The 15,985-nt window shown below is 40.5% G+C and overlaps 1 protein-coding gene across 1 annotated transcript in view; it reads right to left on the reverse strand.

Moving 5' to 3' along the window:
- Positions 1-1,346: 1,346 nt before the first annotated feature.
- COCH (cochlin) overlaps positions 1,347-15,985 on the reverse strand; it is a 33,278-nt gene continuing 18,639 nt past the window's right edge. Inside the window, exons 5-12 of the mRNA XM_081883598.1 lie at positions 14,631-14,764; positions 13,391-13,453; positions 11,930-11,974; positions 11,694-11,841; positions 7,427-7,530; positions 5,663-5,889; positions 3,966-4,482; positions 1,347-2,770 (exon numbers count right to left, since the gene is read on the reverse strand). Of these exons, the coding sequence (XP_081739724.1) occupies positions 2,595-2,770; positions 3,966-4,482; positions 5,663-5,889; positions 7,427-7,530; positions 11,694-11,841; positions 11,930-11,974; positions 13,391-13,453; positions 14,631-14,764 (1,414 nt within the window). The 3' untranslated portion in view covers positions 1,347-2,594. The remainder of the gene's footprint in view (positions 2,771-3,965; positions 4,483-5,662; positions 5,890-7,426; positions 7,531-11,693; positions 11,842-11,929; positions 11,975-13,390; positions 13,454-14,630; positions 14,765-15,985) is intronic.

Below are 15,985 nucleotides of genomic sequence, written 5' to 3' on the forward strand. Positions count from 1 at the left end.
TTTGTGAATAGTTAACTAAATGAGGTTGGCAGGTTTCATCCCCCAGGTGTCATTTAGAAGAAATAATATATATGTGGCAGTCTGCCAAGAAAAATGTAGATAAAGTTACTAAATAGGTGACTACCATGTGAAGTTTTCTATTGTGTCAGTGAACATTAGCAGACTTATATACAAACATGGAATAAAAAAGTTAGGCTGTGATAGGTCCTAAAGTGGACATTCTCTTTCAACTCATTGGTTTGTCAAGAGCCTAACTTTTCATTGGTTAAAGAGTTCTGGCTGAAGAGAATAAAAAGACAGTCCTAGCACTGTGAGAGTCTGGAGTTAGGGACTGAAGAAGCAGCTAGAGGAAGAAGCAGAAACAGAAATAAGAGCTGAAAGGTCCTAGTGGCAGCAGGCAGTGGCTGTCTAAGGAGGAAGTGAAGACAGGGCTGAGACAGAAGCTGAGCTGGTCTGTAGGAAGAGGAAGACTTCAGCAGCAGTCTTCTAGAAGAGCTGAAGGCAGACTGTCAGGTGTCTACATGTAGCAGTGAGTTCCTGACCAGATGAAGACACTGGATCAAGTATTCTGTAAAGTGAATGTATTAACTGGGGAGAAGATAATAGCAACTGGCTATCGGCTTCCAAAAAGGAAGAGAATGGGTGCAAGGAAGTTTATCCCTCTTTAACCCTTAAAGCAAATATTTACATATTTAACATCTAACTTAGTAATAAACCTAATCTGATGTCATAAGTATGTTTCAACAAAATTAATGGGGGCAGCCAATGCTGTTTGGATGTACTTCTGCTCATGCAATGGGGCCTTCCATGTACCCAAGCAGTTAGGGGACTTTACAGGAGGAAAGGAAAAAGAAGCCCTATTGTGCAAGTGGAATTTCACTCACACAGTGCGGGATTTCACCCAATATATTTGTTTGGCTTTTAAATTGGAAGACCTCTGGTACGTTTGTCCTATAGCCGAAGGCAGCCCTTGTCTACTAATTGGTGAATAAGGGAATATTTAAAAACAAGACGTTAGCAGTAGGTAAGTAGGTTGCTTCAACATATAAGGTGTAAGTGGCAGTATTTTATCTGAAATGATATAAAGGTGGCCCTCCTGACAAAGGAGTTCAGTTTTAGAAACAAGCCTCATGCCTGCACTCGCCTCATCACCTGAACCATTCAGACCCAGCACATGATTCCACCACCATACCCCCTGCATACAGTTACCATGGGGTAGGCTGAGACTGATGACTTACCCTTGCCTTACATTATACCACTTGCTACAATTCATCATTTCCCCAAACGGTATACAATAATTATTTTTGTTTTCTTGTGATAATTCCACAGTTAATGATACAAACAGCTGCATTCTTTGTTAATGCTTTATTGAATTATAGCATACTATTGGGAGTCTTATAAAAAAACAAACAAACCATAGTGTGGAGAACAGCTGTCATGTAAGGTATGTGTATTTTCCATATCAAACAGTTTTAAAGCTATGAATAAAATAGTAATCTGAGAAAAGTGCATATTTTCCCCTCCCACATACTAAAAAAACAACACCTGTGTTGAAATACCTGGGTAATAAAGTAGAAAAATACTAGGCATTGTTGCCACTTATATTTATGTAATATATTGACAATCATAAATTATGACTAAAAGCCAGTTAAATATGATCCCTTCTGTACCTTTCATAATTGCTTATAATGTTTACAAACAAAACAACTTGTTGCGGGGCAAAGAGTTCTGCAGTTGATGGTGGGTAGGCAGTTTACAGCCCAATTCATGGGTCTTTTAATCTGGTATAACTGGATTTAAATGAATTCAGTCCCACTGACAACAATTGAATTAATTCAGATAAAAGCTGAAAGTTGCCCCTTAAAACATTTTTTTCTCTTCTTAATACTTTCATTGCATTCCAGGCAATTAAGGAAGTGAGAACTCAATGCTTTTTATTTTTTTTAAGCAAGTAATTATTCATACAGTACCAAATCTTTGGAGATGCACATGACCAAGGTTTGTGTGTATATGTTGTTTTTGTTTTGTTTTAAATCCAAACTTAGCCAGATTTTAAATAGCTTTTATTTGTGCTTTGGAGTAGTCAAATAGTTTTTTAAGAAACTAATTGCTGTACATGAACTGTCTATCAGGATGCATACAAGACGTTCTAAGCACTAGTCTGTGCTATGCAAATGCAGCACTGATAGCTATGTACTCAACAAAATATTCCTTTCACCACAGTTGATAGTATTCTAAAGCAATCTTTTTTACACTTGATAGAATGTATCTGAGATTATATTCAGCATTTAATGCCAGGAGCAGCTGTGTATTTTCTCTATATACATAACATGAATATCAAGTAACCTTAACTATAAGATCTGCATCACTTTAAACTGAGAAATATTAAATATACATATGTAATGGCAGCTTTGGGCTAACTTCTCCGCTTACTGTTTATTCAAACAAAACTTCCACTGACTTCCGTACAAGATCTGCCTAAAGAAAGCAGAAGAGTAGCCCTTTGTGTGCTAGAATAACAGAACATCTATACCCTAGAGAGACCTCCTTGGCATTCCTGACGGGATTTAGAGTCATCTCCTGCAGCCTTCCATTTACTGTTTGGAGTCCAAGAAATCTCTGCAAATGCCTCTAACAACATCAGGAACAAGCTGCTCCAGTCCCATAAACTCTCTTGTGAAAAAGGTGTGTGTCTCCCTTGGTTCAGATGCCATATCTTTTAAGTCTTCCAGTGGGGCCCAAGCAATGCCAATGGAGAAGGTGGTAATACCTGCAAAAAAGAAAGGCTGGTTTAAGCCTCAAACAGACATGACAATGGTTTATTGAGTCTTCCTTAAATAAAAATTAAAAAGTGAGGCCTGTGTCATTATCCTATTTAGTAGCTATAAAGAGGTTACAGGACCTGCCCATTGCTGCATGTTAGTGCTGCTTCAATTTCACAGGAATACAGAGATTGGTTTTGTAAGATGGCTTGCAGAATGATCCCATAGCACACATAATATGTATTTCGGGTTCTTGATTAGTCTATGGGTAGTATCCAAACAACATGTCCCTTTAGTGCAAAGATTTCTGCTTGTACAATGAGTCTTTGCTCATTCTCCTGCCCCTGCATGTGCCCCACACCTTCCCCATATCTGCTCTCGAGGGTTGAGGGACAGCAAGAACATACTTAGGGAGCACAGGAGGAGGAAAGGGCAAAAGTTCCATTGTGCAAGCAAAAATCTGCCAACGGGACCATGACTTAGTGCTGCTTTGGATACAACCCCTTATGACTGTTGTGTCACAACATGTAATGAAGCAAGTTGGTCCAGAACGTAGTGGGAATCTCTGTTAAACCCAGGATGGGTATCCCAAAGTAAAATAATAATAATAATAACAACAACAACAACAACAACAACAACAACAACAACAATTTATTTGTACCCCGCCCACTCTGGGCGGCTTCCATAGAAACCAAAAATACACTAAAATATCGCAGATTAAAAACTTCCCTAAACAGGGCTGCCTTAAGATGTCTTCTGAATGTCAGGTAGTTATTTATCGCTTTGACATCTGATGGGAGGGCGTTCCACAGGGCGGGCGCCACTACCGAGAAGGCCCTCTCCCTGGTTCCCTGTAGCTTTGCTTCTCGCAATGAGGGAACCGCCAGAAGGCCCTCGGCGCTGGACCTCAGTGTCCGGGCAGAACGATGGGGGTGGAGACGCTCCTTCAGGTTGGTAATGGATGGTATCTGACTAAATCATAGTCGGAGTAGACCCACTGACATCTGTAGAGTTGTTAATCAAGGCAGCTTCAGTCCACCAAGTATGACCTAGTCAGACACCACCCAATGAGTTCTAATACACATAGCAATGAACAACTATGAATTATCTTTCACAGCTATTCAGATCATTAGCTTCAAAAGCAGCCACACTCCCCACACCAGACGTAACTTGTATGAGCACAGACAGTGACAATCATTTTACCTGCTTTGTGAGCAGAAACAGCAGGTCCTCGGACATCATCATAAGACTGGCCATCAGTCAAAATCACCAGGAAATTTTTGTTGGCCCCATCTCTCACAGGTCCAAAAACATTTCTGGTTGTATAGCTAATGGCCTCTCCAGTAGCTGTGCCACCACTCATGTAACGGATTCCTCGGACGGCAGAAAGAACCCTCTCTTTTGTGACGTAGTCTGTAAAGCTGAACTCAGTGCGCTGGTCGTAGGTGAACTGAACTGCTGCAATTTTGGCACCAATATCTGTGATCTCAAATGATTTGGCAACATTGCTGATAAATTCAAGCATGAGGCGGAAGTTGCTATCTCCAACGCTGCTAGAGCCATCTATCAGGAAAGCTATGTTGACTGAGTTGTAGCATGTCTTGCTGCACAACATTTGTTCATGAGCACAGAGTTTTTGAACAAGTGGCTTCACATATTTTGTAGTACCAAACCAAGTAGGTATGTTGTAGGAGAAGAAGCCATTATTTTGACAAACAGCCTGTTTAAAAAACAAAACAGAAAAGCTATCGATTTTTGGCTCTTCTATTGAATAAATGGATGTTAACTACTTATCTATGACCCTCTGATGTATTCTTTTGGTGGGGGGAGGTACTGCATTAAATGTTTGTTTGTAATGCACGGTGCTTATATCTTCCCTGTCTATTTTAAAAAGGGAATATTTCCTTAGACTTCAACAGAAAGAACCATTGTACCTACCTGAAAGGTAGATTTGCTTGCCCAGTGTGTTGGGCTTACTTGCAACTCTAGTGGACAAAGGCAGGAGTAGCTTTTACAAAAAATAGTCTGTCCCCTCTTCAGTTTTGCATACTCACTGAGCATGAACAGTGGGGAACTGAAGCTCAGGATATTGTTAACCTATTTCCAACAACAAACCATTACCTGAAAGCCAACTGTGCAAACAGAGATGGGAAAAGGTGTTGCAGGGTGTGGCCCCAGTGATGCTACACTGAACAAGCAAATCCCGCTAGCAAACCACTTCCTCCGTTATAATCCCGTTGTTCATCATTTTCCTTTCTGGGATCTTCACACAGCGTTCTCAGCTCTCCAATGTCCACCTTTTGAGCCACTGAAACAAGTACTGTTGAAGATCCTCTCTTTTAAAAACTGAAGAGGGACCAGACTATTTCCTGTAAAAGCTACTCCTGCCTTCATCCACTAGAGACACAAGTATGCCCAACCTAGTGATGCTACACTGGCAAGCAAAATCAAGGCTGTATCCAATTTAAATTCTACTTAGAGCAAAGTCATTCAAATTAATAGGCATAACTAGCTTAGGCTCATCCATTTCAATGAGTCTACTCTGAGTTGGATACAGCCCATAATATTTACTACTTGGGAAAATGCTTTCCTTCCCCTAGCAAGCTTACCTATTGTTACTGAGATTGCTGTGTAGAATGTTTCTTATGTATATTACAACGATCCCTGTAGCATGAGTGGTGGCTAATGGTTATTTCTAGAGCACAGCTGCACCATCTCCTGAACTTTACCCTAAACTTCTCAACTCTCAAGAGCTTTTAGTTGACATTGCCTTCCTTTTATAACGCTACCTTAGCAAAAGCGTGGATTATATAACCTGCCGATTTTTCAGTTGGGGATCTTGTCCAAAATCTACTGAAGCCCAACCCAGAGGCGGGAAATTTAGGAAGTCCTTTTCTCACCTTCTCAACAAAGCCAATGTCTTGAACCATCCCAAGCTCTTCGGGTGTGGGCTTTGCAATGGACACAATGAATACATTAATACCAAATTCTCTGGCCACTATTCCAGCTTCTTCCAGATTGTCTGATGGCCAGCCATCTATGAAAACCACGATGACTTTAGGAATGCCTTTGCGTACCCCATTTTCAGCAGTAAAGAATCTTTGTGCTGTGTGTTTCAATGCTTTTCCTGATAAGGCAGCAGGAAGGGGAGAGAAAAGAAAAATGATTTAGATTGTCAATTTTTGCTACTTTTGAAAGCACAGCTCATTCTGATTAGATGCCTAAAACATAGACTTCACAGACCAGGAAGTTAAGAACAGTAAATAGAAATAGTTCTTTAAGATGCATAATTGAGACATACCATAAATTATTAGAGCGTTCCTAGTTGTGCTGCAGAATCTGTAAAACCTAAGTAGTGTGGCAGTAAGGCAGCCATCCTACATGCTGCGGGGCGGGGGGGGGGGCTTGCCCTTTTCTGACAAAGAGCCACTGCAACCTGTGTTCAGCTTAAGGAGCCATATATCAAAGACAGTGTGAATTTTTTTTAAAAAAGGAAATTTGATGACAGGGGTGGGTCACAAATGTTTTGGTATTACATTTTCCATGCATTCATACCACATTACAATTTCTATTAAACTTTTCGGTTTTTGACTTCCTTCGGCTTCTCTGCCAATGATCCAAATTCTAATTTCTTTAAATACACATTTCCAAATTTTGGTAGTGCCTTTATACCTGCCCCCCTCTTCTATTTTGCCTTTTTACAATATTTCTTATGCTGTTACAGAGCTTCTCTGAATGCCACTAACGTTATTCTGTTATCACTTATACACTCCCAGTATAATAAAATATATTATAATAAAATATAATTTAGAAAAAAAATGTTTTGGTATTACAAAATCATAGCAGAAGAGGCGTGAGAGTTATCAATACATTATTTTTAAATGACAAATTATCAACATTGTGCTTTTACAAACAATCCATCAGCACACATATTTCTGTTTGACCGAATGAATGATTTCCCCTCTCTTCACCCCACAAGCAATTTTGGGGGTTCTCCTGCCCCCTTCCCCAATTTGGGTCTTGGGGGGCTGGAGAAAGAGAGGGAGAAAAGTTCCATTGTGCTCACGGAAGTCCTTGAGCTAGTGGGACAAGTTAGCTGAATCTAGCCCTATGCTTTTCTGCAGGGATCACACACAGGAAGTATAGAAACAAGTGTGAAACAGTTCCAGAAGAGATTTAGTTGTGATTCTCTATATCGGGGGTGAGGGACCTGTGGCTCCCCAGATGTTGTTGGACTCCAGTTCCCATCATTTAGCCCCCAGGCCTGAGGTCCCTCACCCCTCATCTAGCATATGTTGTTCAAGGCTGTCAATCACTTTGGTTGTTATTTCAGAAGGCAGCATTTCTAAGTGCAAATAGCTTGAATGCCTTTAGTCTAGATAAAGGGCCAGATTCAAGTGCATGGTGCTACCAGTGGGAGCTTGCACAATGACTTCTGCTCACGCAATGGGCCTTTCCTCTCTCTCCTCTTCCTGCCCTCCAAAATTCGTTCAGGGGTCTCATGGGCATGCAATGGGAAGAGGGGGGAAAATGTTCCATCAGACAACCAGAAATGTGCTGACAGAGCCACCTCCTTAGCGCTACATTGAATTCCTCTCAAATGCAGTACATCATTATTTGAAAATACTATTTTTTATCTTTTGCCTGCCTGGGCTTGTACTTACCTGTATTGGAATTGCCTCCTTTGAAACCTATCTCTTTTATGGCAAATAAAACATCTTTTGATGCAGTGAAGTTTTTCAGGTAAAATTCTGTTTTTGGATGCTCACTATTCAAAAAACAAACAAACAAACAGAACAAGGTCATAATGTAACAGTGCTAAAATTAATGCTTTGGAGTCTGAGTGGCATTATTTAATCTATGAATTTTTCAAAACTGATTTTACTACATCTGTTTCTGTTAGTTTCTTCTCCAATATAGAGTCAGATTCAGACCCACTGGTGCTCCTAGGCACAAGTAAATTACTGCTTCCTTAACAAAGATAGCTGCAGTCCTCAAATATGTCTGCACTCTATCTCAGAACAATCTTTGGCAATTTCCACAAGCATCACTTAATCAGTGATGACATTTTCCAGGTTTGTAAATTAGAGGCGGAAACACACATTGAGTAAAAGGTATGTACAGTTTTCTTTCACTTTCTAAGCAACACACATATTAATAACTCAATCAATCCCATTGAGTTCAATGGCAATTACTCTACAGTAAGTATGCATCGGGTGGCAACCATAAAATCACTTGTGAAAACACTTCAGGCATGATCTAGCTGCATGTAGGGCCTGCTTGTAAAGAATCTCAAAAGGGCTTAATAGTTGTCTTAGTTTCTCCTCTGTCCCATGTGTGTTATAGGCACAGTGGGAAGTAATGGGAAATCTGAGCACATCTTCTGCATCTCCACCCTGCTCCTTTCTCTGTGCCTTGCAAATTTATGTTAGAAGAAAATCGACTCTTTTAAGCCCAGTCAGAATCTTCTACATTTGCATGCTCTGCCAGTGGATGGAAATAGACCACAGACCTTCTTGTCTTCCTTCCAAAGCATTGAAACAAAGACAACTGAGCAAACAACAGCATTGCGGAAAATGCCACTGAGGTCTATGAAAATGGAGCCATATATGCCATATTTTTTATTTTATAAACTTGTACCGCACATTTAACTTTATCTAGATTCTAAATACAATTTAAAATAGATAATTCTTTTCTTTTCTTTTTACATTTTTAGGCACGTTTGGATACCAAACACATTCTGATTGCACAGAACGAAGTTGTGAGCTGCTGGAAGTTGTGTAGGCTGTGTAGCAACCCTTTTTCCAAGTCAGCATGTTTAAGCTTCTCTTTCTATAGCTGCTTTTCTTCTTGTTTCAAAGGCGGCTGATGTGTCTTGCTCTCCAGCAACCCCTGCCCCACAACCAAAACCCGTAGCATATCTCTTCTTTGGGGACATGAGCTTCTTGACTTGATAGCTATGAATAGAAGTAACCATATCTAAGGTCCATTCTCAAAAAGCCTGAATGATCAGCTTGATTCCCCAAACCCCCACCTTGCAGGAGCTGGAAGGAGATCAGAGCATTTTATTGACAGAGGGAAGCAGATGATTATTTGGAGGGAAGAACAGAGAGAGAAATGCTTGACCCTCTGCCTGCCTGACACAAACACTTCAATTACTTTTTACCCCTTGGGTTTCCAAACACAAGTTTTCTCTTGTAAACAGGTGAATAGAACCTCTTACAGGAAAAAGCAGCTGGGTAGCTGCAGGGGGGGAAGGGTCTGGTGAGAGTCGTATTACTCTCTTCTTGTGATGTGATGAATTGGAGTGGAAGAAAGCAGGTATGCTCAGGCTTAAGTACACACTGCCGCCTGCCACCCCCACCTCCACAATTCTCCCCACTCTAAATCCTCTCTTTCCAAAGCAGCTTTCATTCCCCCCCCCAGGAGTTCTGTTGCATTCATTTGCCCAATGCATTTGGATATGTGTCCTTCAGAAGAAACTGTAAAAACATGAAGATAAAATAAAATGCAGATTATCATGTTTTATTGCCATGGGAGATATTTTTGTGCTTAGTTGTGAATTACTGTTTAAATGGATGTCTTCACAGCTGCCCCGGAAGAGAGATTTACAGTCAAAACGCATTGGACTCACTTCAATAAACTGTTTCCAAGCACCTGTTCTGGGTTTTTTTGTTCTGTATTTTTCCCACCACAAGCAAAGTGACCATATCCATTGGCTGCATGTCAGATATACAATTTAACTAAATCTAGGAGTGCTATTTTCAGTTTAAACTGCTGGCCTTAATCTCTTCTATGTGTTTTTCCATCACCGTCAGCCACTCAACACAAAAAGCTTTTCTTGGCTCTACTAAAGTTTTCAGAAGAATTGCTCATTTTTGGAGCATAGATGACACTAATTCTCTTGGATGAAATGTTTGTGCTGCTAGTGCAGCCCACAAATATAATTGAATAATCCTTTTGTGACTTAGATGTTTATGGGGTAACTCATCATCAGCTTGGTAACAAGCAGTGTAAATTGTTCCAGATGTTTTTGGTCCCTTTTCTTTTACATATATTGTTAACAATCATTTGTTTTTGGATTACATTCGCACAGTAATGATCAATGTGGATTGACAGAGCAGAGTTGATACTTTAGTAAAAGAGACAGAGGGAGGGAGGAAGGAAGTGGCAGAAATAAAATCTCCACTACTTAATCTCACAGATGGTTCAAATTTTAGAGGGGGGGGGGGAGGATTTATAGCCCCTTTCTCCCAGAAGTGATTTCCAAAAAAAGTTACAGCGTTGGAAACTTGCCATTACACAAGACCAGATGTAAGGATCCCAAAGAAACTGAAGTATTGTTTTTAAAATTGGGGTGAGGACTACAGTGGGAGACGTTTTGCATGCAGCTTTGATCCCTGGTATCTCCAACTAAAAAGGGCCAAGTTGCAGGTAATAGGAGATGGACATAGCTCAGTCACAGTGCATCCACCTTGCTTGTGGAAGTTTCCAGGTTTAATCTCTGGCATCTCCAAGTAGCCCTGGAAATGTCCTTTGTCTGAAGCCCTGGAAAGCCCCTGACAGCCAGCATAAACTGGATGTCAGTGAGCTAGGTGGACCAATGCTCTGACTCAATATAAGGCAGCTTCCAATGTTCCTATGTGATGGAAAAGACCCTTTTTTGAGATTGTGAAAAGCTACTGCTACTCAGAAGTAGGAAATGCTAGGCAGAAAGATGGGCAAATAGTCTGATGGTATAAGGCACCTTGCTTCCTATAATCCCTAAGAACCAACAGAGCTGCTTTTTGGTGCATTTTAAACCATTATATTGGACCATTGATCTTTTGTCCTTATCTTTACTCCCAGTCTTTGGAAGTGTGATGGTAACTGATCTGTCAATAGCAAATATACCACCTTAAAGCTTTGGATTGTCGCAATATAGAAACAGCCATGTTTTGGCATGTCTGTGGTGGGTGGTCACTCTCATTTCCTCTGTTTCCAATGTTCAAACGTAAGCGCAGTTTATTCAGGAGCCGAATGAAACCAACCGTGTATCAAGCTTGGGGGAATTGTTGGTAAGGAGGGTATCCATGCCCTGTATATCCACAGTCTTGTGGTGCTTAATATCTGGCTGCTAATCTGGCACTGTGGGAACTTCAGACGTCATCTTAAAAAAAGTATTCTGGATGCACAAAACAGTGAGTTGTATCAAAGAAACTTAAAAGGAGATAGAAGGGGGTGAGGCGTAATGTGAGGCAGGGCTTTAGCAAATGCATATCTGTTTTTCTTCCCTGAATAGCTATTATTCTGTCCCTTATCATGCTAACTATGCTTTCCCACTTGTGTTCTAATAATTCTAATATACCTATATATAGATTAAATCTATTGATGACTACAAGCGTATATAGGAGGTGTGGGGAACATTTGACCCTTAATGTGTTGCTGAACTACAACTCCCATCAGCCATTGGCCATACCTGCTGGAGATTATGGGAACTGTAGTTTAGCAGCATCTAGAGAAGCAAATGTTCCCCACACCTGCTGTACAAATAACCAAAAGCATCACAAGAACATCCAGAGAAAATGTGCCTTTGGCTACTGAATGCTAGGGAGTGATACAAGTGTGGGTTTATCACCATAATGGGCTAAACACAGTAATCACAATGCTGCACTAGACTGGTGTCAACACATCACTTTCTATACTATTACTATTTATTTTCATTTACTTGTTAATATACTCCTAATATACTCCATGGGTGCCATTTAATATTTAACGTGTAGGGAAACAGATGGCATTGATAGGCAGTTCAAATGTGATTCAAACTATAACAGAAAATGCATAACTGTAATAATGTCTTTTTTAGTTAGATCATGCCCACGCTAATCACATTGTTATAAATTATAGCACCTAAGAAGGAGCGATGTACCAAATAGGACATATTTCTAGTACCTGGCTTGTACAACTCCCACATGCGGTCCTTCAGATCCAATTCCCAGCATCACCGCTACTTTCCCAACAAAGTTCTTCTGCAAATTAAATCTACGCTGCCCAATATTGTAGCTTCCATCAATCAGAAAAGCAATATCCGCTTTACAGTCTGTGAACACCCAAGATAGTTAGATTAACTTAAGGGCAAATTAACATGAGAGATTTGTTTTATCGGACATGGTGAAATGGTAACCTACCTTTGTTCCCAGATTTTTTCTCAACTGTTTTCTTGGGCCGTTTACCTAGAAGGTAGGAAACATCATGAATTCTATACATGTAGGTACTCTTAGTAATAGAGCTATGAAAGGCCCTTCAGCACAGACATTCAAAACATACTTCGAAGATTCATTTCACCATTATTATTTAATCATTTAAAAAAACCACGCTGCTGACCACAGACACAGAGTGTGGAGTATATAGGCCAGGGATAAGAAACCTGTGGCCCATCAGATACCATTGCACTATGACTTCCTTAATCACTTTGCCATGCTGGCTGGAGCTGCAGTCCAACCACATCCAATAGCTCACGGGCTCCCCATCTCTGATATAGACAGAGATAGACTCACTGTTAAGTGTTATAATAACAAGTTTCAGAGATTGTTATCTGGGCTTATCTTTTGTTTTGTATAATGCTGAAAACTCAAAACACACACACACACACACGTTAAAGGGATTACCAGTAAATAAGATAACATATGTTCATTTTGCTAATAATAATACACAAATCACCGTATTTTTCGCTCCATAAGACGCACCTAGTTTTTAGAGGGGGAGTGCATGAAAAAAAAAATTCTTTAAAGGGAGTGCTGAGCAGAGCCTGTATGCATCCCAGGCTCTGCTCTGCTCTCCCTTTCACAAGTCGCATAGAGCGTGTGTGCAGTGCTTGTAGGCTTTTCCCCGAGGAGGGAGAAGGGCAGCCCATCACTGACGGGCCGCCCTTCTCCCTCCTCGGGGAAAAGCCCCCAAGAACCACACACACGCTCCGCGTGGCTCTTTAAAGGGAGCACGGCTCTTGCAGGCTTTTCCGGGAGGTGGGGGAAGGGACTGAGGGGCTGCCCTCTGTCCCTTCCCCCACCTCCCGCAAAAGCCAAGGAAAGCCACAAGAAGCCTCCTCAGGGCAGCGGGATGAAGGTTCCCTGTGCCCTGAAGAGGCTTCACGCAGATAAGCCAGAAGCTAGAACAGCAAGAGGGAGCGCTGCGCAGTGCTCCCTCTCGCTGTTCTGGCTTCTGGCTTAGCTGTGCAGCCTGCATTCACTCCATAAAACGCACACACATTTCCCCTTGAGGGGAAAAGTGCGTCTTATAGAGCAAAAAATGCGGTATTTGCTAACAGCTATTTTCCTTTTCCATGTGCCTGGAATGAGCTTGCTACCTGAACACCTCTTGCAGGTCTTGGAAAATTCATAAAATCCTTCTGTACAAACAAATCTCCCTGCGTGCTGTGCTTCTGGGTCTGTCTCTCTCTCTCTCTCTCTCTCTCTCTCTCTCTCTCTCTCTCTCTCTCTCTCTCTCTCTCTCTCTCACACACACACACACACACACACACACTATATATATATATGAGAGAATGATAATAATAATAATAGAATAGATAGAAAATAGTTTATTTCTTGGCCATTCCTGATCGGTAAGAACATATTTTGAAAGAAACATCTTACCTGTGGGTGGGCGTGCTGTTGAAATTGGCCGCCCAACAGCTTCAAGTGCAGCACTCTGGGGTCCTGTTACCACATTGAAAAATAAATTAAGCTTACTGCATTGCTGTCAAATTACATTGTAGTAAAACAGGTTGTACATGCTCAGTTTTACCTAATAAAAGAAACTGCAAAAAGTCAACACCTCAAGCCACTAGATCTCACTGAGAAGGAGACTCCTAAGAGCTAGTACAATAGCTTAAGGCATTTAGATGCAAAGAGTCTTCCTGCCTATGTTCCAACCTAAAATGAGATTGCGTAATACTAAAGTAAACTAACTCCAGAGCAGTGGCAGACAGAAAGTAAAATGGAAAACCCTACAGATGACGAGAATATTTTCCCCAGTTACCTATACTGTGAATACTTTTTATCATACTGATGATGCATGCCCCAATGTTTTTTTACTTTGTTTTTATATTGATGATTATTTGATGTAAGTCATTATTGATGGAAGCCAATAATGTTAACTAATATATATAAAGAGAGGGGGGGGGAGAAACAAGTGACTGACAAGAACAGAATGTTAATTTACTTAAAATATTTCAACTTCTGGTTTCATCAGAAACATAGCTGGACTGCAAACAGGGCACCAGTTTCTCAGTTTACAGTCTGGTGACTCTGTAAACTAAGTATTATCTTTTCAATGGCCCATGAGCAAATATAATAAGCCCAAAGCCCTGAGACTGAGAATGACCATGCAGAGTGCAGCATCTCAAATAAAGATCAGGAACCAAATGTAAATGAGTGCATTTATGAAGATCTCTCACATCCTACGGCCTATTGAGTAGAACTTACTGCTTTGGTAGTTCTGAAGTAATTATTCATGTTATGCGTTGCATAACTGTCCAGGAATAATATGTACATTATTCCTGGCATCCGTTTTTTCAAGCCAAAGCAAAAGCCAATGTTTTGACAGTTGCATATGCTTCACATATTTTTCACGGCAGCCTAAAATATTTAGGAGGCTCCCTGGAGGAAAAACCTTGACTCAACAAGGCATCATTTGATGCCTGCTGATTTTGTACATTACGTTTGTCTAAAATTCTTTATCACATCACACAAGAGGAGCAGCACGGTGGTTTGCTACTCTTAAAAATAGAAAATCAAACCAACAGAAAAAATAATAATGAGCCAAACAGTTTCTTCCATGCTGATACTTTCCAAACTCACTTGGCAAAATAATAACACTTGAACATGCACTTACTGGAAACTGAGAATGATGATGACCATCTAGCGAGTGCTTGAGACTGGATTCCATTGGCATAGATTGCAAGGTAGTTCTCTTGCCCTGGCAATATTTGCACTCTGACAGGCCCACCTTTACTGGTGATCACCCCTCTGTACCAAAATAAGATTTTCAGATACACATTTGTATAACCACATGCAACCAAGACCATTTCACACTGTGGAGAAGACTTGTCTAACTACGAGCCTGATCAATTTTGCAAGATGGCTGCAATGCCTTTTTGCAGGGGCTAGTTCCAATCACTAAGATTAAGAGGGAAATAAATGAATAAATAAAGTTTATGTATTTTCAGGTCAGCTTGAAACATGGTGACTAAGAAGCAAACTCAACTCAGTGCAATGCAATGTGCTTTCTAGGAAACATTTCGGATTTACTGAACAGTTGCTTTCAGCTACAATACTATACACACTTACCTGAGAGCAAGTTCAGTAGAACGCAGACATCTTATCAATACATTTAGTATAAACGCAGCAAAATGTGTGAAGTGTCCCCAAGACTGATTTGAGAAGTAACTGCTGTTATAGTTTAAAATATAACTGCCAAGGGTACAAATTTGTCTCCTTAGCTTAGCTGATAAACTTTTGAGGTTTGTAACAGCTTTAGTTGGATACATAACTTGCAGCACTCTTTAATGGCCTGCTCCCAAGTGGTTTGGCTTCTTTGTATGTAAGCAGAATTTTGGATAACCCGTCTTTAAAAGGTCAATAACTTTTAAGTTGAGCCAGTAAGCAAATTTGAAACTGGTACGATTGATGCTGGATGGGTGCAATATGAGCTGATCACTTTGCTTCCACACACATCTTTTCGGCAACAATATGGACAAATGATAGTTTCTAACCCACAGTTTGCTTTCCCACAATAGTACAACGGGGATATAACCAACGCATGAGCAACTGAGGCCATGTCCACCTTTTTCCTGCCACCAATCACAACTGGTGAGAAGTAAAACGGGACTGTGGCTACAGAGACGTAACCCAAGCTATTCTACTTTGTAATGCTAACTTCCAAAATCTTCCATCTTTTCTGCCAAAAACAGATGATAAAATGGCTATCTGAAAGGGGATTTCTGTTTCAAATATTTATAAATCAACTTGGTAGGACAGCAATAAATAATTCTTGACTACACATCCTTCATACTTCTTAAGTGATTGGTGACATTTACTGAGCGTGCTAGTTCATAAGAGCTAACTATCAATGTCAAATGAAATCCTCCCACTCATGAATCTCCTATTACTGTAGTACAAAACTAATATAAATAATATTTGTTTGGAGCAGTTACAGCTAGAGGAAAATAAAAATTAGAATGGAGGATA

Source organism: Podarcis melisellensis (assembly GCF_964234715.1).
Source record: "Podarcis melisellensis genome assembly, chromosome: 1".
NCBI classification, from domain to species: domain Eukaryota; kingdom Metazoa; phylum Chordata; class Lepidosauria; order Squamata; family Lacertidae; genus Podarcis; species Podarcis melisellensis.